The sequence below is a fragment of the Miscanthus floridulus genome, chromosome 18 (assembly GCF_019320115.1).
Source record: "Miscanthus floridulus cultivar M001 chromosome 18, ASM1932011v1, whole genome shotgun sequence".
In the NCBI taxonomy this organism is placed as follows: domain Eukaryota; kingdom Viridiplantae; phylum Streptophyta; class Magnoliopsida; order Poales; family Poaceae; genus Miscanthus; species Miscanthus floridulus.
The window spans coordinates 37,611,891-37,636,243 of record NC_089597.1 but is presented as its reverse complement, the minus strand read 5'-3'; the positions used below and the strand labels follow the sequence as shown (position 1 = coordinate 37,636,243).

The 24,353-nt window shown below is 43.4% G+C and overlaps 2 protein-coding genes and 1 pseudogene across 2 annotated transcripts; 1 reads left to right on the top strand and 2 right to left on the bottom strand.

The window, feature by feature from the left end:
• Positions 1-1,778: 1,778 nt before the first annotated feature.
• Positions 1,779-5,363, bottom strand: LOC136523672 (uncharacterized; annotated as a pseudogene).
• A 6,825-nt stretch (positions 5,364-12,188) lies between these two features.
• On the top strand, positions 12,189-15,418 carry LOC136523671 (uncharacterized). The gene is made up of 13 exons (XM_066517276.1): positions 12,189-12,522; positions 12,777-12,881; positions 12,963-13,207; positions 13,315-13,518; positions 13,630-13,722; positions 13,794-13,886; positions 13,965-14,306; positions 14,376-14,438; positions 14,509-14,568; positions 14,661-14,744; positions 14,824-14,934; positions 15,028-15,273; positions 15,359-15,418. Exons 1-13 carry the CDS (start codon positions 12,189-12,191, stop codon positions 15,377-15,379), a joined length of 2,001 nt encoding a protein of 666 aa, XP_066373373.1. The 3' UTR covers positions 15,380-15,418.
• A 6,792-nt stretch (positions 15,419-22,210) lies between these two features.
• Positions 22,211-23,992, bottom strand: LOC136522959 (uncharacterized). The gene has a single exon (XM_066516753.1). The coding sequence runs from the start codon at positions 23,743-23,745 to the stop codon at positions 22,222-22,224; it is 1,524 nt and encodes a 507-aa protein (XP_066372850.1). The 5' UTR covers positions 23,746-23,992; the 3' UTR covers positions 22,211-22,221.
• Between the last annotated feature and the right edge of the window lie 361 nt (positions 23,993-24,353).

Sequence of the window (24,353 nt, the reverse complement as noted above, 5' to 3'; positions counted from 1 at the left end):
TCCACATGTTGCATTCTTATTAGTCTAGATTTCAGCTTTTATTTTTTTATTAGTCCATGTCATAATAAACTGGAACAACCCAATAAAAATTCGTACATATAATTCAAGTTTACAGGCACATAACCACTCAAGTTACGAACACATAATGAGATAATTTATCAAGTCACAACCATGATGAGCATCCTAGTACGAGTATAATCTTTTTTTTAACTGAGCATTTTATTACTCATCGACTCCAGCCAAATCGCTGGTTACCACACACTCAAACTCCTGAGGTACACCATCCCAAGTGTTACTAATGCCACTAGAAAACTTGCACCCGGCAACTGCTAAAGCATGAGCCACCCTATTACAGTCACGTTTGCACACACTAAGATTACATGATCTAAGCTCTACGCTAATAAAAAAATTCATCTCCGTGACTAGACCCCCAACTGTGGACAGCCTGTAGTTGTCGCCTGAGAGAGCATCTCTGACAAGCATGGTGTCGGTCTCCACAATGATCTCTTGCACTCCCATGCTGATTGCCACCTGAAGTCCTGCATGACAAGCCAATAGTTCTCTGTAGTTACTAATTAGCAAATGCAAGATAAAACTTAATAGCAGTGGCAAACCATGGCTGCACTTTGCTCTCGCAGTTACTACAGCAGCTGCACAACAGCAGGTGTAGGAAGCTTTAGTGAACACTCCCTTTAACATTTGGTAGCAATGGAACAGAAGAATTACTCTAGAGAGTCTATAGCTCTTGTGACAGAAATATGTAGTTCACATTTTTCAATTATATCTTAGCTCATGTTACGAGTATCATGTTGCATAAGTCATCCATCAACAACTGAGACATGTAAGAACAGAACCATTTAAAAAAGAAGAAAATGCACACAGTAATTTGACTAGTTGCAAAATTGTAAACAAGCACAGCTGCTAAAGTTGCTAAGCAAGCATCAACATTCCAATAGAACGCCTAGTCATTCATCCTCAATCCATTATGAGCACAACTCACCTCCAACAGAAATCGACCCATATGGTAGTAGCCAAGACCTGCCCAACATCTCATTCACCTCCTGTAGCAGCATCAAGCCATGAATCAGGAACTTCATTAAAAGTTAACCCCATAAAATTTCAGGGTCAAAGACTGAATTAGTGAAAATATGCAGCGTTAAACCAATATTTTTGGGATCACAAGTTCAATAGAAAGATTGAATTAGTGAAAACATGCAACATTAATCCATGTGCTTGTGCAGCAGTCTATCATGTTGTCAGCCAGTCTCTATTTATGCAAAACAGTGCCACACTCTCGAAGCGCAAGTTAGCCATTAATGAACTAACAAAGCAGGCATGAGTGCCATAGCAATAGAAAATACAGCAGGTACTCAGTAGTTCTTAGTACACATACCAAAGTAGCATTTCTTTTCCCCATTAAGAGAGAGTTATAGATTAGTACAAAAACAATTAACTTGTGCTGCTGGACTGTGTAAAGAAAACTGAACTTAGTAATAAATCAACTTAAGAATGTGTAGAGAACTAGCATGGCCAAGTAACAATTAACTTGTGGTTTCTTTATATATTTTCGTTATCGTATCATACATGTATAACATATATTGTTACAATCATACCATTGACCACCCCAATAAAGTTCACATATATAAATTATCATTATAGTAAAAATTCAATAAATATGAGAAGAACTTGTACAATTACACAATAAAGAAAAAGGAGAAACACAAACCATTGAAGAAATGAGCTTGCACAATAAAGAGTCAGGTACTGCACCTCATGAACTATGATTGGTCATTCAATCCATTGCCACTAGCATCCGCAGCATCACTAGCATCCACCGTGGTTCCCTCAATGTCTGTTCTAGCCCATTGATGTCTTACATTTGCATTATTGAACATATCTCCAAGGTGTGTGACATGGAATGGGTCATTTTCTACATCATCTTCCCATTCATCACAACCTGTGTCATATATATCTCTTGGTTTCATCTTCATGACTACAGACCACCCAGGGTTTTCTTTGTCTTCAGCATAAAACACCTGGTCAGCTTGGTTAGGAAAAATATACGGTTCATGAACAATCTTTTCTCCTGTATGTATCAGGTGTGAGAAATTAACAAGTGTGTAGCCATACTTGTCCTTCTTTATTCCTCTTTTAGAAAGAACATCAACCCATTCACATTTGAAAAGTACCACAGAAAAATTCCCAGAGTAGTTTAGCTCAATAATATCAATTATCCTCCCATAGTAAGTCACATCACCTAAAACTGGCCTGCCATCACTTGCACTGGCATAACTTGATGTTTTTGCAGTTAGCACTACACCACTATTTTGTGTCACCCTATCCAACCGTTTGGGCCTAAAACGGAAACCTCGACTGTTGAAAGCACGGTACCTTTTTGCAGCATCAACTGGGCCACGAGCTAGCCATCTAATGTCATCTTTAACACCATGAATGCCATTTTCCCTCTCTAACTGCATTATCTGTACAATTATACAAGTTTAGTCCTGCACGTTAGTGCTACATAAGCATTTTGAGTTAAGGTACTTACATGACCTCTAAACCATTGATGGAACTTCTCATTTTGGATTTTCTCAACATCTCTATGACTGGCTCTACGTCCAGTACCTTTTTCAATGATCTCTTCAGCATGAGCTCTACAATTTACATGTAAGAGAATTTATGGGAGGCAAAAAAATAAATTTATGTTTACAATTTTGAGATATTACCTAAGGTATGGATAGACATCGGAACAATTGAATAGCACATATCTATGTGCTTGTACTTTAGCCAAACCTCTCAGGACATAACTACTTGGCTTCCCAAGTGGTTTCCCAGATTGAGGAAAAAGAGTTGATGCATGTCTAGTAGAGCATCCAAGTGACTCCTCATTATCATCATTCCGCGAAAGCCTATTAGACAATGTCTGAAAACCATCAAGAAATGTTGAACAAAAGTGCATAGCCTCTTTTGCCAGAACTGATTCTGCAATGCAGCCCTCTGGACGAGCTTTATTTCTCACGTTTGACTTCAAATCTCCAAGGTACCTACACAAACTAGTATAAATTAATAAAAACTATAATTTAGCATGCAAAGCGAAGGTACCAAACATGGCTCTTAATTTTTTATAAGAAAAACGTACCTTTCCACAAAATACATTGATCGATAACATACAGGACCACCTATTTTTGCCTCTGTTGCTAAGTGAAGAACTAGATGCACCATGATAGTGAAAAACCCAGGAGGGAATATCATCTCCATCCGACATAACGTCATTATGATTCGGTCCTCTAACTTCTCAAGTTCATTCATGTGGAGAACTTTTGCATTCAGTTCTCTAAAATATCCACACAGATCAAATAAGACAGATGTAACTTCATCTGGGAGAAGACCTCTCAGAGCCAGTGGCATAAGTTGTTGCATTAGTATGTGGCAGTCATGACTTTTGAGGCCTGAAATTTTTGCTTGACCAACATTTACACATCTAGAGATGTTACTAGAATAACCATCTGGAACTTTTATGTCACGAAGGACTTTACAGAATTGTTGCTTCTCCTCTTTAGACATGTTATATAAAGCAGGAGGCAAGTAATACTTACCATTAGCCTTTTTTGTGGATGTAGATCTGGCCTGATGTTCATTTCTTGCAAGTCTTTCCTTGCCTGTAGATTGTCCTTTGATTTGGCATCCATTTCTAAAAGTGTCCCAAATATATTTTCACACACATTCTTCTCTATATGCATAAAGTCAAGATTGTGCCGTAGCAAGTTATACTTCCAGTAAGACAAACAAAACAGGCCACTAACACCCTTCCATGTTTTGGACTTCTCAAAGTCTTTAATTGATTTTATCCTTTCCAAAAGAGATACTCCAGAATAAGAAATTGGTCTCAACCGATGCTCTTCGGTTCCGTCAAATGAATTGGCATCATAACGAAACTCATGGCCAGTGGGTAGAAATCGTCGGTGTCCCATGAAACATTGCTTGAGGCCATGCTTCAAGCGTATTGAACTTGTTTCATCTTCACAGGACACACAACCCAACTGTCCCATAACACTGTATTGTGCCAGTATCCCTGTCCCAGGGTAGTCACTCACAGTATGCAATATTGTAGCATAAAGTTGAAATCTCTCATCTCGAGATGCATCATATGTAGACATACCAGTGTCAAACAACTCATTTAGCTCATCATAAACCGGCTGCATAAATGTATGGAAGTCCTTTCCAGGGTAACCAGGAATTATTAGAGTGAGCATAAGAGAAGAAGCTTTCATGCATAACCATGGTGGAAGGTTGTATGGTACTAATACAACTGGCCAACAACTATGGGTAGAATTACACTTCCCATATGGGTTAAAACCATCTGTTGCTATTCCAAACCTCATGTTTCGAGAATCTGATGCAATATGAGGGTGCTGGGAATCAGTGATTTTCCAAACCTCTGAATCAGCAGGATGGCGCAAAGCACCATCCTTTGTACGCTCCTCATCATGCCATCTAGTTAACTTGGCTGTTTCCTTGTTCATGAAAAGCCTTTTAAGTCTATGTTTGATTGGAAAGTAACGCAATACCTTATTTGGGGTTGCCTTTCTTCTTTCCTTTTTTGTTAATGATGTTTTATCTGGCTTATTTTTCCATCTTGAAGCTCCACATTTTGAACAGAAGTCATCATATTTCTTATCTTTCCAATAGAGCTGACAATTATTTGGGCACACATGAATCTTCTCATATCTAAGACCAAGCTTCGCAATGGTCTTCCGAGCCTCCACAAATGTTCTAGGTATATTTGAACCATTTGGGAGAGCTAGCTGTAAAATTTGAAGTAGATCATTAATTGATTTATTGCTCCACTTGTTGGTCGACTTCACATGAAACAATAGGACTAGGAAAGAAAGTTTTGATAGCTCACATCCTTCCCATAAAGGTTCATCAGCAGCCCTAAGCAAATCAAAGAAATCTTGTGTTTCCGCATCTGGTCCATCTTCAGATAAACCTGATGTGTGAGGTCCATTTGTGTGATGTTCATCGTCTATATATCCAAAGGCTTCTTGGACTACTTGGCGCATATTAGTGTTTAAACTTGGACGCGGTGACTCTGAATCTTTGTTAGCAGAGATATAAGATGCGGTTTCCCCATGACAGCCCCATATAGTGTATCCACGCAGCATTCCATCACACACTAAGTGCTCATACACTGTTTCTTGCATTTGTAACTGCCTATTGACACATTTGACACAGGGGCATTGAATCTTTGCATCGGACTTTTTCCCACTGTAGGCAAACTTAAGAAAACCCTGTACCCCAGCTATGTACTCATCACTTGGTCTTTTGGATTGCAACAACCTTTTAATAGCACTTAAGTCCATTAATTCACTGAAATCAAGAGATACTATCACTGCATCAGTTATGTGGTACTTCACTAGCTGAGACAAAATGTTGGAAATACATAAAAAGCTATGAATTATATAAAGTGGACTCAAACAGTTTGTTTCATCTCAACTATGAGGAAACAATTTAATATTCTAATAACTACAAATGAATATGAGATATTTTGACAATTCCTACTTCAAACTTAACTAATTGGGCAATGTTCTTGGAAAAATGTTTGTATGAAAAATACTTTGACAATTCCTACTTCAGACTTCAGTATGAAAATATATGGCTCAGAGTTACAGCAAGCATCATTATATGCATTCAGCTATGTTTTCCATGATACTATAATGAACAAAGCAAGTACTAGATATTCCATTGATTATATTTTCTCTGTCTGTTGAAATCAAAGTTCATCAACTTAGTAAGGTTACCTTTTTTTCTAATGAACTGGAATCAAATGTGCCAATTTCTGTTTGTGAAGGAGAGGAGTTAGGTACAAGAGACAGAAATTGTACAGGCAAACCAAAGAGAAACAGCCACAAGGCAAATAACTACGGAGTACTACTGTTGCCATAGTACAAATATGACAAACATAATTCAAAAGACATGCGTATGCAGCTCTTCTACATGTTTGCTAGTGTACAGTTTCACATGGTTGGCATTTAGTTAGACACAATTATGACTAATGCGGCGAAAAAGTTTCATCATAAATGTTACTGACGACATTATCTGTGGAGATTCAGAAATAGCACCAAGGATATGCAGTTTTGAAACCCACATGGCTGACTCAGCAATGACAAATCGTGGAATTATTTAGGCCTTCAGTTTTGCATTTGTTACTATAATATACTAAATCACAAATTTGTCATGGATTGGAAGGTTGCTTTTGCCCTCAAAACAAGGCTTATGTTCAGGGTTCAGACAATGCATTACACATGACATAGCCATATGCCCATATAGGCCAAATGATGTGCTAACAAGATCACATGACCTGAATAGTTTAGAGTTTGCCTGGCCTCTGATGGTCCCAGTTCAGGGAAGTAGGGAACAGCAAAGGCTATCCTAATTCAGGGAACAACGATCGGCGATCCTGATCGGATGATCCGAAGTCAGACCATCAGGTTCACGTAAGAGGCCAGACCAATGGTAAACCGTGTCAGATTTTTTTCATCTAAGATACACAATTATAATGTACACATTCAGATGTTCATCTGTACATTTGTCAGGTTCCTAGAACTACGCAATCAGAGCATTGCAAATTCATCAGGTGCATTCCAAAATATCACAGGAAACAATTTCAGAAAAAATGATAAATCCACAACACTTCAAGGCTGAGATGGCCAAATCAAATCTAAGCATCGAAAGCAATTCGATTCCATGCAGATCGGAAGAGAAGCGCAGAAGGAGAAGTGAGGAAATCACCTAAGAAGCTGTGACCTGTGACGAGGTAGACACTGTGCGCACGTTCACCTCGCTCTAGAAGGCAGCGGCAACAGGGAGGAACGACGGCGCCGAACGCTGCTGCGAACCTAGATTTCAACAAACTCAGATCAGAGAGCTGGTGACCTGTGAGTGTCAGATCTGGAGTTGAGGAAATTCACAATCCAGGTGCCTTCGTGATGTTGACGTTGCAGTGCAGCAGGGCAAGAGATCGATGTGGAGGAGAACGTCTAGATCTAGGGAGACGGACTGAGAGGCGGCGTGGGTAGAAAATGACGGAGATGGAGAGGTTAACAAACTCATTTTTTTTTCACCCAAACTGAGAGCAGGAGGATTAGGCAGGCATTAGTGATTTTTGCAGGTAGAAAATAATAAAAACAAGGTCATCTTAACCGTATATTTTCATTTATTTCAATAATTCAATCCCATGGGAAAATAATCATTTTGTAGAAACCTTTTATATTTCCAAAAAAATATTGATAAATATATTTTATCTAGGTTGAATTTTAAAATAAACACTTTAGTTGAATTGACTATATACTAAATGTGAATTGAGTTCATGGCGGCGGTCGCGGTTGTGACGGCGTCGTTCTTCGCAGCGATCATCATTACGACGCGGCAGGTGGTTGTCGGAGTAAGTAGTCCGAGCGACGTCGTCCTTATATTAGTGGTCGGCGACTCGGGCAGCTCGCTTAGCGGCTCGCTTGACGGCTTAGACGGGTACGTGGAGTCGTAGGCAAAAGAGCGTAGTCGATCACCATGGCCGAGTAGTCGAAACTGCATACCGGTAGATTCTCGATCAAGCCGAGCAGTTGCTGAGTTGTTCTTGGTCGTGTTCTAGGTTGCCGCCGTGCATCTTGCTTGTATACGCGCATGATTAGCTTGTACGGAGTTAGATTGCATTGCATGGCACTGTAGACATGGCCTTTGCTCGCAATAAGGGAATAATGCCTTGAACGTGAAAACCTCGATTTGGAAATTCTTGTGGTGCTGTATCGGAGACGGAGACGACATTGCAGACTGGACTTGTGCTCTGATTTTGCTTCTTGGCTTTAGATCGGATCTGATACACGTTGACGCCACCGGCGATGATGTCGTCGTCCTGCTTTCTGGTGCTAGTCTCGACCAAGTCCTCGGACCTAGAGGATAGCATGCGCTGCGGACCACGATTGAAGGCGCCGAGTTGGCCAGCGATGAATCGTCGTCGTGGACCGACAAGGATCTCCACGAGATTGATGACGAGAACGCGCGGTTGATTTGAGGTCCATCTGGCGCCAGGTAGGGGGCGTGTGCAGGTGGACCTCAAATCAACCGCGCGTTCTTGTCATCAATCTCGTGGAGATCCTTGTCGGTCCACGACGACGATTCATCGCTGGCCAACTCGGCGCCTTCAATCGTGGTCCGCGGCGCATGCTATCCTCTGGGTTCGAGGACTTGGTCGAGACTAGCACCAGAAAGCAGGACGACGACATCATCGCCGGTGCCGTCAACGTGTATCAGATCCGATCTAAAGCCAAGAAGCAAAATCAGAGCACAAGTCGGTCTCCAGTCTGCAATGTTGCTTCCGTCTCCGATACAGCACCACAGGAATTTCCAAATCGAGGTTTTCACGTTCAAAGCATTATTCCCTTATTACGAGCAAAGGCCACGTCTACAGTGGCATGCAATGCAAGCTAACTCCGTACAAGCTAATCAATTGTTGAGGCTTGCATGCGCGTATACAAGCAAGATGCACGGCGGCAATCAATTGTTGAGGCTTGCATGCGCGTATACAAGCAAGATGCACGGCGGCAACCTGGAACACGACCAAGAACAACTCAGCAACTGCTCGGCTTGATCGAGAATCTACCTGTAAGCAGTTTCGACTACTCGGCCACGGTGATCGACTACGCTCTTTCGCCTACGACTCCACGTACCCGTCCGAGCCGTCAAGCGAGCCGCTAAGCGAGCTGCCCGAGTCGCCGACCACTGATATAAGGACGACGTTGCCCAGACTACTTACTCCGACCACCTGCCGCGTCACAACGATGATCGCCGCGAAGAACGACGCCGTCACAACCGCGACCGCCGCCAATTTATATATTCGCTTATGAATACAAATAAGATATTTCGAACTCAATTCACATTTAGTATATAGTCAATTCGACTAAAGTGTTTATTTTAAAATTCAACCTAGATAAAATATATTTATCAATATTTTTTTGGAAATATAAAAGGTTTCTACAAAATGATTATTTTACCATGGGATTGAATTGTTGAAATAAATGAAAATATACAGTTAAGATGACCTTGTTTTTTATTTTCTATCTGCAAAAATCACTAATGCCCGCCTAATCCTCCCGCTCTCAATTTGGGTGGAAACAAAATGAGTTTGTTAACCTCTCCATCTCCGTCATTTTCTACCCACGCCGCCTCTCAGTCTGTCTCCCTAGATCCAGACGTTCTCCTCCACATCGATCTCCTGCCCTGCTGCACTGCGACGTCAACATCACGAAGGCACCTGGATTGTGAATTACCTCAACTCCAGATCTGACACTCGCAGGTCATCAGCTCTCTGATCTGAGTTTGTTGAAATCTAGGTTCGCAGCAGCGTTTGGCGCCGTCGTTCCTCCCTGTTGCCGCTGCCTTCTAGGGAGAGGTGAACGTGCGCATAGTGTCTACCTCGTCACAGGTCATAGCTTCTCAGGTGATTTCCTCACTTCTCCTTCTGCGCTTCTCTTCCGATCTGCGTGGAATCGAATTGCTTTCGATGCTTAGATTTCATTTGGCCATCTCAGCCTTGAAGTGTTGTGGATTTATCAATTTTTTCTGAAATTGTTTCCTGTGATATTTTGGAATGCACCTGATGAATTTGCAATGCTCTTATTGCGTAGTTCTAGGAACCTGACAAATGTACAGATGAACATCTGAATGTGTACATTATAATTGTGTATCTTAGATGAAAAAAATCTGACATGGTTTACCATTGGTCTGGCCTCTGACGTGAACCTGATGGTCTGACTTCGGATCATCCGATCAGGATCGCCAATCGTTGTTCCCTGAATTAGGATCACCTTTGTTGTTCCCTACTTCCCTGAACTAGGACCATCAGAGGCCAGGCAAACTCTGAACTATTAGTTGGCAACCAATGTTAAACTACAGAGGCCACTTTGAGTGACTTTGGTTCCCAACCAATACATATTATAAACGAATACGAATGTCCATATTATAAATGAATTAGAATACGAATATGGATACCCATATTATAAAGAAATACGAATATCCATATTATAAAATATGAAATACTAAGGAATTAAGCATGTCCTTTAAGAATACTATGTTGTTTAATCAAAGGTTTATAGTATTAAACAATAGGATAAGTAAAATCAATCTTATAGTCTAGAAAATCAATTAACCAATGCTCAAATTGAATTGGAAACAAACACTAACAATTGTTGCTAGGGTGAACACGATATTGATTCATTTATTTTATTTGTTCGAAGTTGCTGGAATGAAAAATCTTTTTTCACATTCCAGTAACATACAAAGTGGCGCCAAATCAGCTTTTCTCTTCCAGCTTTTCTAATTTTTCTCACCCACACCCCACATGCCTCTACAGCCTTTGGGCGCCAAATCAGCCCCACCGCCCACTGGGCATGTCAATGAAAACCCAAAATCCTCCCGCGTCCATCCTTGATCTCTCCCCAAAATCCTCTTCCCTCCCATCTTCTCTCATTCCCACGATCCACATTGCCTCTCCTCCGGTCCTTCTCTCCCTCCGTCAGGACTCAAATCTCCTCTCCGCCAGGAGCCTGCACACCAATCACACTACGCTCGACGAGATCGTGTTCCTGCAGGTGACCCTGATCTCCTTCCACCCCTCCACCCCTCCTTTTCTGCATGCGACTTTGAGTTCCTGCGACCTGCGGATCCTGCCATCCCGTCGAATGTCGGTTTTCTACCGGCAGATCAATCTACAAGCATCTCCAATTTGCAGAGCTAATTTTTGTGGAATTTTCGTTCTTCCTTTTTGGGTGCGATTTGGGGCGAATCTATTGAGGGGTTTTCATCGTAGGATATGTGACAAGATATCTTTGTCATCAATCGATTTGATCCCCTCACAGAAACCTTCAATTTGGGAGTTTGGCCAAGGTTTTCCCTTTTCTAGGGTTCCCAGAAACTGGAGATGAATTCTCAATCTTTAATTCTTTATTAGTGTTAGTGGTTAGAGTAGAACACCCATGAGATATGAGATAGTGGTGCCATGGTTTGGATTTCTTTTCCATCGGTCTTGATTTGGTTTGTTTGATGAGGTTTGAAGCAGCTCTACTTCAGTTGCATACTGTGCCATTTCTGAAAACGTCTTCTCCAGAAGATGAAATAGTTTGCCTGCTCTTCCTTTCATTGCTCGCCATGCTATTTCCATCTGATCTTAGTTCCCTACATATGTGCTTCATCCTAGCAGCGGCCACTCCAACATTCCAAGGAGCAGGACACGGACAGCTCATCTCAGTTGTATAGTGCTGCTGCTTATAGCTGTCTAGGTGATTTATTTACATTTTTTTCCTCATGGAAACACTTTTGTGTGGAGGGGGATTTAGAATTCAGCAGAGGAGAAAGAGGATTAAAAACATTGTAATTTCAGGTCGCCGGAGGAGCTGAGCTGCTGCACTTCGACAATTAGGTAAGCTGGTAGCAGTGCATCGGTAGCTTTTCTGCTCATGGAGTTGCAGCTTTCATTTGCTCCCACAGGCAAGGGCAAAGTGCTAGCATTTTGTCATTGATGTTACAGAATACTCCGAGCAGCAGTTTAGTATGCTTTTGTGAAATGTCCTATCATGATGCAGTGGATCCATCTTTTAATAATTTCTGCTTTCATGCTTTTAGTAATTATTTATTCAATACTTGCTAGCTTCTTAGGTTAGCTTTTTGTGCATGGTTGAAATGGGACAAAACAAAGGGCAGACTTTTCACATTTTATTTATGACCTCTGTTTCAGTTCTACTCAGTCTGTGTATACGACTTAGTGCTTGATTGTTTCACTAGTGTCATGGTATGTCAGCCCGTTTATTTAATTCAAGCTAACTGGACACTACAATATATAAAGTTAATTTTCAATCAAGCAAAACAATAACAGTGATTTTTCCCTCCTAAATGTTAGGAAAAATAAATTATCATACATGTTAATTTTATATCTTATATATGTGTCATGCTCTAGACCATCCTATCTGAACCATAGCACTTTACTTGTGCTCAAGCTCCAAGTTCAAATAACATTACAATTATGCACTTTAGTCAAATTGTTACTATTCGGTTATACTTGGTTCTTATTTGTGAATTATCCTATGCTTTATTCTTATTTTCCTATTGGTGCTATATTTTATTTAGATTGTGCTACCATGGCGGCGGATAATTGGACCATAAATCTGGAATGCGATGGGAAAGCTGAAGGACATAAACATGTGCAAAGGGAAATGGATAGAGATGAGATATGCTTTTTCGACTTGATTGATCTGATCGAGGGTTCTGGGTACACATCAGTCGACTATCTATACTACAAGAGAAAAGATAGCTTGGTTGTAATACAACAAGATTCTGATGTGATGGAAATGCTCAACGAGTGTGAGAGCGAAAAGACGGTTAATTTGTTTGTGACGAGGCAGAGACTGGCCACTTTAGCGCCTACCAAGTCCAACAAAGAACCATCCAAATCTAAACCAAAAAAAAATAAAGGTATTAGAATGAACATATAATTTACTTTTCTATGTATATTTGATTATTCAAGGACAACTATTCCAAGTCATGTTAGTTATCAGTGATTTATTTTCATCCAATATTAACATATCCAACCCCACTGTGTTATGTGACTTAATAAATAGAATCTTGATAGTCTAATACAAATATCTAGTTGTTTAATAAAAAGATTACATATTGTTTATTATATTTACTATAAACACATGTTCATGTCCCCAACATTTGTTTAGTAGGAAGAGGAGGTACAAAGAAAAAGAAAGGATTAAATGTAATGCATACTGAAGCACTATATGCTAACGAGGTTGAGCAGCATGATGATGAGAACCAGAACACATCAGGTACAAATGTAGTTAGATCAATCTCATTCATATGGACTGCATCTTAACCAATTACTATCACTATCATTCTGTTTTTAATAGGTGATGGCGATGAAGTACCTGGTAAACGAAAGGGGACTGTTTTAACACATGTTTGGGATCTACTTAGAGGAGATCGGATAGTAGTAAGATGTAATATGCTTGGACAACCCATTGGAAAAGAAGGTGGCCTTTTAGGACAATTTTTGGGTACCATAGCAAGAAATGGTGGTTACTGTCCTGTTGGTGCCAAAGATTGGAGAGAAGTTAAGAAAAACAATACAAAAACCATAATTCAATTCATCCAGGTTAGCTAAATATTACAAGACATAATGTTTTTATAAGATTAAGTATATATATGCTTGTTATCATGTCACGAAGTCAAATTCATTCATTAGTGACTTTCTTATTTTAGACAAAGTTCTTATATCCTCATTCATGTGAGAAATGGATATTGAAATCAATTGGAAGAGATTGGAGAAAATACAAGGCAACATTAAAAAAGTCACTATTTAATCCAAAAAAGAAAAAGTCTGTTTTGAACAAGCGTTGTCCAGATGATATCGATGAAGATCAATGGAAGGCCCTAGTAAAATATTGGAAGTCCAGCGAAGGACAAGTAAGGCACCATTATTGAAACTATTTGGCTTTTTTTACTATCACTATCTATACCATTATTGATTTGTATATGTATAATGGTTCATTATCTATTAATTTACTTTTCTTGTAGACCCTAAGTGAGAAGAACAAAATAAGTTGCCAAATGAAGAAGACAACACATACAGCCGGTACAAAGAGTTATGCTGGTTGGTCTGAGGACATGGTGAGTCATCTTCTGTTTTAAAAAAATTATACATGATTCTTCGTACTTTTCCTTTTCTGCTATTTTTTCAGAGGCAAACTGATCCTGAAAAAAAACAGCCACATAGAGCAAAGGTTTACCTCGCAACTCACAGGAAAAGGGGAAAAGGGATAAATGAACCAGTGGTATGCTACAAGCACATGAGAATTTTTGCAAATATAAAATTATTTCTGTTTTCTAATGTGCGGATTTCTTGCTTATAGGTTGAACTGGAAAATCTCCTAGACACACAACCAGAGTTAGCACAAAATAGTGAGGGAGGAGTTGCATGGGAAGGTGATGCATTACATCGGGTGTTGGGAGAAGAGAAAGCTGGACGAGTGCACGGCATGGGATTGCTTCCAGTTCCTAAACAAGTTTATGGTCGAAGAACACACCATTTTAAGGACATTAATATAGTTTCACTAGATGGCTCATCATCTGATGTAGAGACTCACATGTTGGAGGAAATAAGGCAACTCAAAGAGCATTCTAGAATGCAAGACAAAGTTATTGAAGAACTAAAAAACAATCAAAGGCACCATGAGAACCAAGAAGCAACAATGGTAACAATTTACATTTTAATTTGTAACTTCGTATTGAAATGTGTTACTCAAACTTTATTTCTTTTCCAGAGAAATTGCGCTAGGAGTGATCATAACAATTCTCAGAATCAAGCGGTGCTTTCTAAAAGAAAGGTATTTGCTCTATTTTCCATGTTTTCACCTAATTTAGTCTTTTGGCTTTAATATTGTTTCAAATTTTTAGAGAGTTCACTGTGTTGCACCCAACCAGAATGATGGATTCCTTGAACACAGGGATGAATTGGTAAAGTCACTTTCTTGTGAATTTAATTCTATTTTATTCACAAAGGATTTTTTTATATTAACTCATGCTACTGTCTTTTTTCTCTTTACTAGAATAAAGAAACATGTGAGTCTGAATATAGTGATGATGACAGTCTACTTTTATCCACCACAAGTAAAACAACAAAGAAACAAAAGGTATCTATGAACCACACTTTGCTGTATTTATAGAGGAATTTTTGTCTTAATATTTCATACTTCATTTTATATGTGTAAGGGTCATCATGGAGGGCCTGGAGAGACTACGACCATTGCACACCAGGAGGTGGCTCATGACAAGGTTACATACAACAAGCGTCAAGCACCTAAACAACTTCCTGTAATGAAGGTAGATGAACATAATACACTTGTTCTAATTGCATGATCTTGATGTACAACTAAGGGTTGTTGGTCACTAAGAGATTATGTCAAATTAATGTAGGTTGGGTCCATGGTGCTACTAATGACTTCAAAATATCCTAATAAGGCTAATGTGGCCTATGCAACTCTCTTGAGCACTGATCTAGAAGCCATTGTTGGTGGAGTTAAGACAGGAAGTCAATTCTACAAAGTGCGTATCGATCATGCTATAGCAAAAGATGAGCCATTAGTGAGGCCTAGGCCTGGGTGCAACAATATTGGTGATGCTCAAGCCAAAGGAGTCTCAATTGCTTGGCCTTTGATGTTTGTATGTTCAAACTAGCTTTCTTAACTTACATCATTGTACATATATGGCCTAATTTGTAATCTTACAACTTACATTTTCTTTGCAGGTTCAAATGATTAATGGTTGAATTCCTACATCGATGTGTACAAAGAATAATGGAAGAAGAAGCAATGGACTTTATGAATCCTAGCTAGTTCTTGAATTTTTCTGTCTAGTATGGACTGTGTGTTTGCTCTCTACACCCATATCGTTATGTACAAATACTATGACTTAATCTAAACAAGCACTATGTTTGAAATCATCCTACTATATGTGGATCTTGTTATGATTATTGAAATTTGTGGTTTATGTGATTTTGCAATGTGTCATGTTGTGTGATTCTATAATAATCCGTGTGCCACATATATAGGCGAAACAAATATTTGTTTCCTAATCTGAATATGTTACAATAGATATAAACAAGTGTTACAAACCATGTGTTCCTTTGTTCCATACTGTGCTCTACCATAATGTAGAAGTGTTACTAGAACTAAAAAAAGTGTTACAGCAGACAATCACTATAACACTAGGCAAATGTTCCCATAGATAAATAAATGTGCTACAAACTATGTATTCCACCATAATGTGAAGTGTTACTAGAGAAAAAAAAAGTGTTACAGCAAAAATCATTGTAACACTAGACAAATGTTCCTATAAACAAGTAGATGCGTTACAATAAACCAGTCTATAGTAACATGGCCAATTGGAACACATAAAAAAATGTGTTACTAAGAGAGCTAGTAACACTTTTTCCAACCTACAGTAACACAAGTTGGTGTTACTGTATCCCTGTGCTGTTGTAGTGTTAATGGCACGGCGGAGGGGGGAAACGGCCAATTGAGGCTCGGTCGGGCTCAATTGAAGGCCGGAAGTGACTAGGCGGTAGCAGGGCTCCAACACCAGCGCCAGGCACGAGTAATTGCTCAGATAGTGACCATGCACTCTGAATTTGACTCGGGCGCAGCTCAGTCCCGCCTGCCGTCCCAGGCGGCCGCAGCAGTGCACGCGAGAAATGCAGGGACGAGACAGCACAACGTGTCGCGAAGCCATTTAACAAACGAGGACAAGGCAAGGGAACGGCAGCTCCACGTGCAGTGCAGTGCGAGGCCAGCAGTGGCTTGGCCCGATGTGCCACGCGCAGGAGCTCCACGCCACCACCATAGGGCACTGCTGACCCAAGCAAGGACAGGCACGCGTGCGAACGGCAGCGGCCTCGATCCCGTACGGACGCGGCGTCCACAAAGCATAGAGACCGACGCCGTCGGCACCCATGCGCGAGGCGGTGTGCGCGCAGTGGCGCAACATGATGGTAGCTGGCCGAGCAGAGCCGAGCGAACACGAGCGGCCCCATGGCACCAGCAGCGACGCCAGCGGCAGTGACACGGTGAGGCAGGCGGCCAGGCAGCCATAGACCGACCAGGGCATCGGGCCCGCCGAGCACGGCGTGCGCGTGGGGCTTGCGTGTGCGCGTGCGTCGGGCGGCCGACACTGCGGCGCCGAGTGCCGAGGCACGGTGACCGCGCCCGGACGCTGAAATCGGCCAGGAATGTTGTGCGCACGATTTTTAAAGCGTTTGAAAAACCCTAAAACATTGATCTAATCGCCAAACCACCTATGCAATTCTTAGGAGGGCATAATAAGCTACTGAAACAAGCCATGAAACCACACCACTACTTAATCCAATTCTCCTACAAAAATTATCAAACATGGCTTTGTCAAACCACTTTCCAGACTTACGAAATCGGCTAAGTCTTGATCGGGTTCGCGTCAACTTCGATTTCCAAGCTATTAGGTATGCTAGCTAGTGAATTCCTTTCTTGACCGAAGGTATTTCATCATCATCTACAAAGTTCATACTTCCGACTTTACTAAAGTTCCGCATATACATTCTATAGTGTTTTCGTCTAATAAAAATTCACGAACATCCGTACTTGATAATTTTATACGTCACGAACGACCTTTCGTTAAGCATTTCCGTTGGTCATTTTAAGTTACGTAAATTGATTTACATACTATATCACATGCATTGACACATAATCATGATGCTCATGACATGTTTTAGCAAAAGATTTTATAGTGTAACACTGAGGGTGTTACAGTGAGTTCCCTGGAGTGACATGTCGCGAGCATAGGTCATGTTGAGATGTGCCTGCTCCCTGCATGATGCCAGAAGTTTGACATTGGGTTGTACTTTCTAGCCCGTAGTGGTTGGCGACGGTACGGGTTTCTATCAGGAGCCGCGCCTGAGGGGTCGGGCGAGGCGGAGCCCACGCACCTGGGGGTCGGTTGGAGCTGTAGTCGCGCTCTTGACTGCTCGGATGAATCAATGTTGGTGACCATTAGCTCCTCCTCTTCGGGTACCCTACTATTGGTCCCCGATAAGAGGCAATAGATATCCACTCTGCCAATTTCCAGAAGCAAGCATTAATAAAGTTTTTAGAGAACAGTATCAGCAGGTAAGCATGAACTGAGAAATTCAAACACATTACTCTCACATTTATCACCAAGTGATTCAGGTTTGAGAGAAATACAGGCAACAGATATGCACTCTGCCAATGTCCAGAAGCAAGCATTAATGTAAAAAACTCAAATGCACAGGTCTTCCAATTTAGAGTGCAACAATCAATTATGTAATATCAGGATTACATGTTGGATGTATGAATATTGAAATATGCCTAACAGTTCAGTGTCTGTTAGCACGCAGGCAGCTGATAGTACAATACACCTCGGAACATGCAGATTAAAAAAATTATACAGAGAACATGGCATAGCATAGCATAGCATACTTGAAAGTGTTTGTTTACAAATAATGTTGTTGACAATTTGTTCAACTTTTGTCACAACCATTTTTTACAAGAATTTTCGCTAACGTGATTACTGACATTTAAGAAGTGCAACCACCGGAGGCAAAAACATGTTGCACATAATAATTAATGTACTTCATAATACATTATCTGCTATTCAATAAGTTGAAAAGGCTAATTACTCCTAATGTCCTAGTCAACGATTTGAAACGATCCTAAGTAAATATTAGAAGTTGTACGTCGCAACCAATTAATAAAGCAGTTAGATCGTACGCCATCACTAAATACCAAAGCAGGTAGCTCATACTAACCTCTTGGCTACCTCACTTCTTCCATAGCCTTCCGGGGCTGATCGTCCAGATGTGGTTACCTCAGCGACCCCTGCAAAAAAGCGTTGTTAGCCTACTCAGCCAAAGGAAGGTACTTAACACTTGAAATGACAAAACCATATACAACACAGCAAACAGTGTTTTAGGAGTTCAGTACACAAAACACATATACATCACAACAAACAGCTTATTAGGAGTTCGGGAAACAGTTCCGGCCACACGCCACATTACATCGCAGGAACTTGAACAAACAGGCAGCAACTCAATAAAACTAGTGGACAACTGAATGCAAAGGATACAAGATGACACTCAAATGTCATCGTAGGTGGCCAGCACACTGAACATATGATAGCCTGATGCGCATGTACTTCACTGCATCCACCAGGACTACTTGTTGTTCCTGTTCATGTGCCATGTCAGCCAAGCAATACGTTCTTCTGTGTTCACCAGATTCTTGAACTCCCTACAAAACACAGAGTTCTTGAACAGCTCCAATGCTTCGAAGAACATGTCTGAACAACCTGGCACACCATCATCCCGCATGATTTGCATTGCCTCATCGACCTCCACCTGTTCACGGGTACGTTCTCGATCACGAGATGTACTCCTAGCAGCATTGCTTTCAGACAAACGTGCCATGTACTCCCCCACGTTGCAAGACTTCTTCTCTGGGCTATTAACAACATGGTCCCTGGTGCCCCTCTTTGAACCGGAGTTGTCGTTGTACGTTCCGCAGAAATGTTGCGGCAGAAATGTTGCGGCTCCACAACAGGTGGGGGCGTTGAGGCACGAATACCACCAGCCGACATGAAACTGTCCGTGTGCCGGTTCTGGTCGCCGTAGAGTGCTTCAAGTTTTTCCAGGAAGCGAGGTGGTCTTCCACGTCTACCACCAGCCGAACTTGTTTCCTGCGAAGAACACATTCGCAAGTGTTAGTAAGATGGATGGAATCAGGCACTACAATGGCAAAAAAATTGACAGCTCATGGGAACAACTACTGGACTTACCGCGCACTCGGGCTGGGTACCGGCCTGGCTGTCCTAGTACTCAGGGTCAGCGACAACGTCCCCCGTACGTGGGTCCCTACCAAGCCCAGTGGCTGATAGCTCATCTTTTCATTTAAGGCATGCGGCTTTCAGGGCACCCAGTTTGTTGTTGCATTGTTTCTTATCATAATGGGGGAAGTAGGTGTAAATGTTGTTCCAACCGGCGGTAGTTAGCCCAGCCTGGTTGAAGTTGAACTTTTCCTTCTCTTGCAGACACTGTTGCAGCAAAAGCTTGGTTTCATCGTCTTCCCAATGCACACGTGGGCGTGGCATCTGTCGGCATGTGCAATGGCTAATTTTGTTTGGAGCTTTGCATAGCAATGGTAGCGCACATAGGAAAGGCAACCATGACAGAACTAAAACAAGCAGAAATGTGCATAACAGTTACTTGCCTTCCTTGTTCGCTTCGCGCGTTTGGCACGCAAGTTGTACCGAGTAGCTTCTGGCGGTGAGCAGGAAGCTGTTGACGACGGTGCCAGTATAGAGAATTGAAACAGGCCGACGATTCAAAGGTGCTTCGAGTGTGTGGAGACCTACATGAAACACAAGGGAAGATGTTATAGCTCAAGATTTGAGAACAGGCACGAAGTTGGACCTATGATGCATACATGAATGAGGCAACAAAAGGAGGTTGGAAGCCACGTGGTATTCAGCCGTTAATTTATAGCATCCAAGTTTAAATAATGAAAGTTTGAATTAGACAATTGTGTACTGGTTTGGATAGTAGAGCAATAACCAGAAACGGTAATCCCATGTATGAATGCACAAATCTAATCAACCTAATTGAAAGTATGAGAAAACTACATTTATGCAGTTAACATCATAGGTACTCGGACAACATAATGTTTTATTCGTCTAAAGAAATGGTCCATGGTTTTGGCAAGCAAGGTAGAACCAACCAAATGTACCCCTAATCTAAGGAAGCACAATCTAGCTGACATAGTAAAAGAAGGCTGAGAAAACATTTGACATATTGCCCTGTTTGCATGAGAAATAATTAGACATTACAACAAGCTACCTATATGTTCACATATGGAATCAAATATGGACAAAAAAAAAGATCTGAGCACGAAGAAAGCACAGGTGTGTCATACAAGACTGTAGCATGGTCCATATCTGCACATATGCAGTCAAGTAAAGAACAGAGCTGGTGCAATGTATATACATGAGTGTGTAAATGTGTTGTATGGCGAACGAGGGAAACGAACCCTAACCTTCTCAACCGGAACTACAAGTGTGTTCGAAAAGGGGATGAGAAAGTCGCCTACATACCGGATTTGGCGCTGCAGGGAAAGAGGAAGCAGGTAAAGGTGACAGATCCGGTGGCTACGGCGGCGGCGACTGCAAGTCAGATCTGGAAACGGAAGAATCGACAGCATGTTGAAGCAACCGTGGCGTCAACGAGCTCGCCGACTGATTGACCTGAAAACGAAGTTGGATTAGGGGTGCGGGAAATCGTAAACCCTAACCAAACGGATTGTCACGAACAAACGAAAAAGGAGGGGGAAGTCTGGTACGTACCGGACTAGTTGGAGGTGACTTCGTAGCCGACGAAGGAGCTGGATCTGTTCGGCAACACAGCGAGGACGACGCGGTGGATCTGGTACGGCAAGGCCGCACCAAATCCGACGACACGGATCGGGTGGATGGCACCTTCCGTCTTCGGGGGGGGGGGGGGGGGGGGGTGGGGACGGGAGAAGGACGGCGGGCGGCCGGCGGCGAAGCGGGAATGGGGGTGCGGGTGAAGACCTCACCGTATTGGTGGCGGGAGCAACAGGTGGGAGCGGCGCAACCCTAAACCCGTGCGAGCGAATGCGAGAGGGGGAGAGTGAGGAGGGCGCGAGCTGATTGTTCTAGTGCAGCCAAACGGCTGGGCCGGAAGGCCCATTCAGCTCTAGTCGAAACAAGTCACGAATATGACCAGCCCAACAGGGCGTCTTCCACAAGGTGAGATCAGTACGTCGTTGAACCTGACTAACCATGATTTTGACAGATCATAAAACTATCGTGAGTATATCTGCTATTCTCCTGTGCATACAGCATTTAGCCCATACTGATTCAGTGATTTGGACAATCATGTGTGTTTTTTTAAGACAAATATGCAGGCCAAGATATAGTATTGGCACTACTAAAGAATTGCTGGCCAAATTAAATAAATCTGGGGTGTGGGGGGCTTGCTCCACTGCGTTAACTTTCAGTGATTGAGGCTATTCTTGTCGACTCACCCTCTGCGAGGTATGCGATATCTCACTTTTGTGTTGTGTTGTAAAAAATTCCATTTGGACATATTATGTTGGTTGGTTCTGACAAAAGTGAGGAGCAGAGCTCCAGATTATAAAACTCGCAACGTGTAATTGTCTTCCTACATTCTCCCTGGTTTCGTTGCTCTCAGGTCTCACACACACATGACACTATGTTACCAATATATCGATTCAGAATCGAGTCATCAAAAGAAAGATAAGCAAAACAATGGAGTAAACAAGCCTTTTTGAAAGTAACATTTTTTTTGAAAGTAATGGAGTAAACAAGCCTCACATGGCAATTTGTTACCAACATAAAACAATGGAGTAAACAAGTCACAACAGCATTACATTTTGCATCCTAAAAGGTCCAAGCCCACAGTCCAATAGACTGATACAAAACAGCTCTGACAAATACTATAGTTAGCTATCTAGCCGTAATTATAAACAGTTGAGATTGTGTATACGAAAACAATTTATACGCAGTCTTTCCGCTTCCGGAAGGGGCTAACTAACAGGCCGCATAGTACTGGTTAGGCGGCGCGGTGAAGAAGATGGCGGAATCTATCGGCTCCATGCAGCCACGATGCATCATCACATTCAAAGGTGCCACCAGATCGGCGGTGCCAACTGCAGAACACGGTGGTGCTGTCGCCATCGTCTGGTAGAAGAAGCTTGACCCTGCACCATCGGCCTCCAGATGTGCTCCGTACCCCGTCGTCGCTGCCGGCAAGACGCATGGGTTGGGTGAGGGGGAATTTTCAACTAAGCGAAACAACTCGTCGATGTCAGGGGCGAGTAGTGTCACTGGTGCTGCGTGGTGGTGGTCCGCCCCACTGATGCAATTTTGATTTTGACCAATCAGCACTGTCGAAGAAGAAGAGAAGGGCTGCTGCGGCGATGACATGTGGAGCAGAGCATCAGCATCCTCTGCCACGCGGCGGCGCCGGGCCTCGTTTCGAGCTGTCTCGTCCCCGCACGAATCTCCAGCTCCTCCACCACCATCTCCCCTTTGCTTCCGCTTCTTGCCGTGGCCGCTGAACCGGATGCGATACAGCCTCAGCCGCGACTCGGCCAGGTGGTCCGGCGCGGTGATCGCGTACTCGTGCATCACCCACCCCGTGCTGCCCCCCTTCTCGCCGCCGCCTTCCTGAAAGCTGAGCGCTTTCTTCCGCCACGCCACCTCCGCCGTGCCGCCGGGGATGCGCAGCTTCTCGCCGTCGACGCACGTCTTCTCCCCGTTCCAGAACCCGCCGCCCGCGCAGGTACGCTTCTGCCGGGTTCCCTTGCTGCTCTTCGCTTGCCCCAGGGCGAAGAAGAAGGCGTCCTCCCTGCACCCGTTCCGCTCCAGGAGCTCCCACGGCGGCGCGCTCAGCGGGTCGTCGTCCTGGATGAGGCCGTCCAGCGGGAGCGGCTGGCCCAGCATGCGAGGGAGGAGGTAATGGACGACGACGTCGCTGTCCTCGGGGGCAAAGACGAAGCCAGGCAGGAACCCGAGCCCCGGTGGCACCTCCATGGCGCCGCACTGCTTTCTCCCGTAGCTGCTGAGCCGGATGTGGTACAGCCTGAGCGGCGAGCGGGCCAGATCCTTCGGGCCGGTGACCGCGTACTCGTGCATCACCCATCCCGTGCTGCGCTTCCCGTCGCCGCCGCTGCCGCTGTGGAAGTTGAAGGCTTTCTTCCGCCACGCGGCCTCCTTGCCGTCGGCGCCGCCAGGGACGCGCAGCCTGTCGCCTTCCGCGCACGTCTTCTGCCCCTCCCACCATCCGCCGCCCGCGCAGGTTCGCCTCTGCCGCGTGCCCTTCCCGCACCTCGCTTGCCCCTCCGCGAAAAAGAAAGCCTGCTCCTTGCGCCCATTCCGCTCCAGGAGCTCCCACGGCGGCGCGCTCAGCGGGTCGTCATCGAGGATGAGGCCGTCGATGGGAAGTGGCCAGCCCTGCAGGCGAGGAAGAAGGTAGTGCCCCACCGCCACCTCGTCCTCGGGGGAAAACAGAATGCCCGGCGGGAGCCCGGGTGCGCACGCCGCCGCTGCCATGGGAGCACAAGCAAGCAACCTCCGATCCGATCCGACGCGCGCTTGGGCTAGGGTTTGCTAAGGGATCGTGATGATCTGAGATGAGTTGAAGGCTTGAAGGGTACGGCAGCCGCGGCGAGCCGCCGTGATATTTATGGCCGGCTGAGAGAAGCAAATCCTGGTCGGATTCAGGACCAGCTGTTGCCGTTTTGGTTTCAATACATCAATCAACACCTGTTCTGTTCCGGATCGGATTCAATTCATCAAATTTTAAGGAAGTTTTGTTCCGAACGCGCTGAGCGAAGCATCGAACGCGCGAATTTTTTTTTATTTTTAACACTTTTTTTTAACTATTTTCAAATATAACACTGTTTATTTTTTTTCAAAACTAACACTTTTTGTCGCGCCTGTTCGCATGGCGCGGCAAAATCACGTTGCCGTGCTATGCATAGGGGTACGGTAGGAGCGATGACGTAGCAGCGACCAGGGCCGTTGAACGCTGACGTGGCCGGGGCTGCCGCGCCGCGGATCTGGGCGCGGCACTGACGCGCCATGAAGAATGGCGGGCAATGCAATTCCACATGTGAGAGAAAGCTATTCGTGCGCAGGCAGTTTGAACGTGTACTACC

Bases quoted from the DNA above. Each gene is read 5' to 3' on its own strand.
- LOC136522959 (XM_066516753.1), bottom strand. From the start codon at position 23,745: ATGGCAGCGGCGGCGTGCGCACCCGGGCTCCCGCCGGGCATTCTGTTT.
- LOC136523671 (XM_066517276.1), top strand. From the start codon at position 12,189: ATGGCGGCGGATAATTGGACCATAAATCTGGAATGCGATGGGAAAGCT. The intron at 14,569-14,660 runs GTAAAGTCACTT...TCTCTTTACTAG, and splicing joins TTGAACACAGGGATGAATTG to AATAAAGAAACATGTGAGTC. The intron at 14,935-15,027 runs GTAGATGAACAT...AAATTAATGTAG, and splicing joins AACAACTTCCTGTAATGAAG to GTTGGGTCCATGGTGCTACT.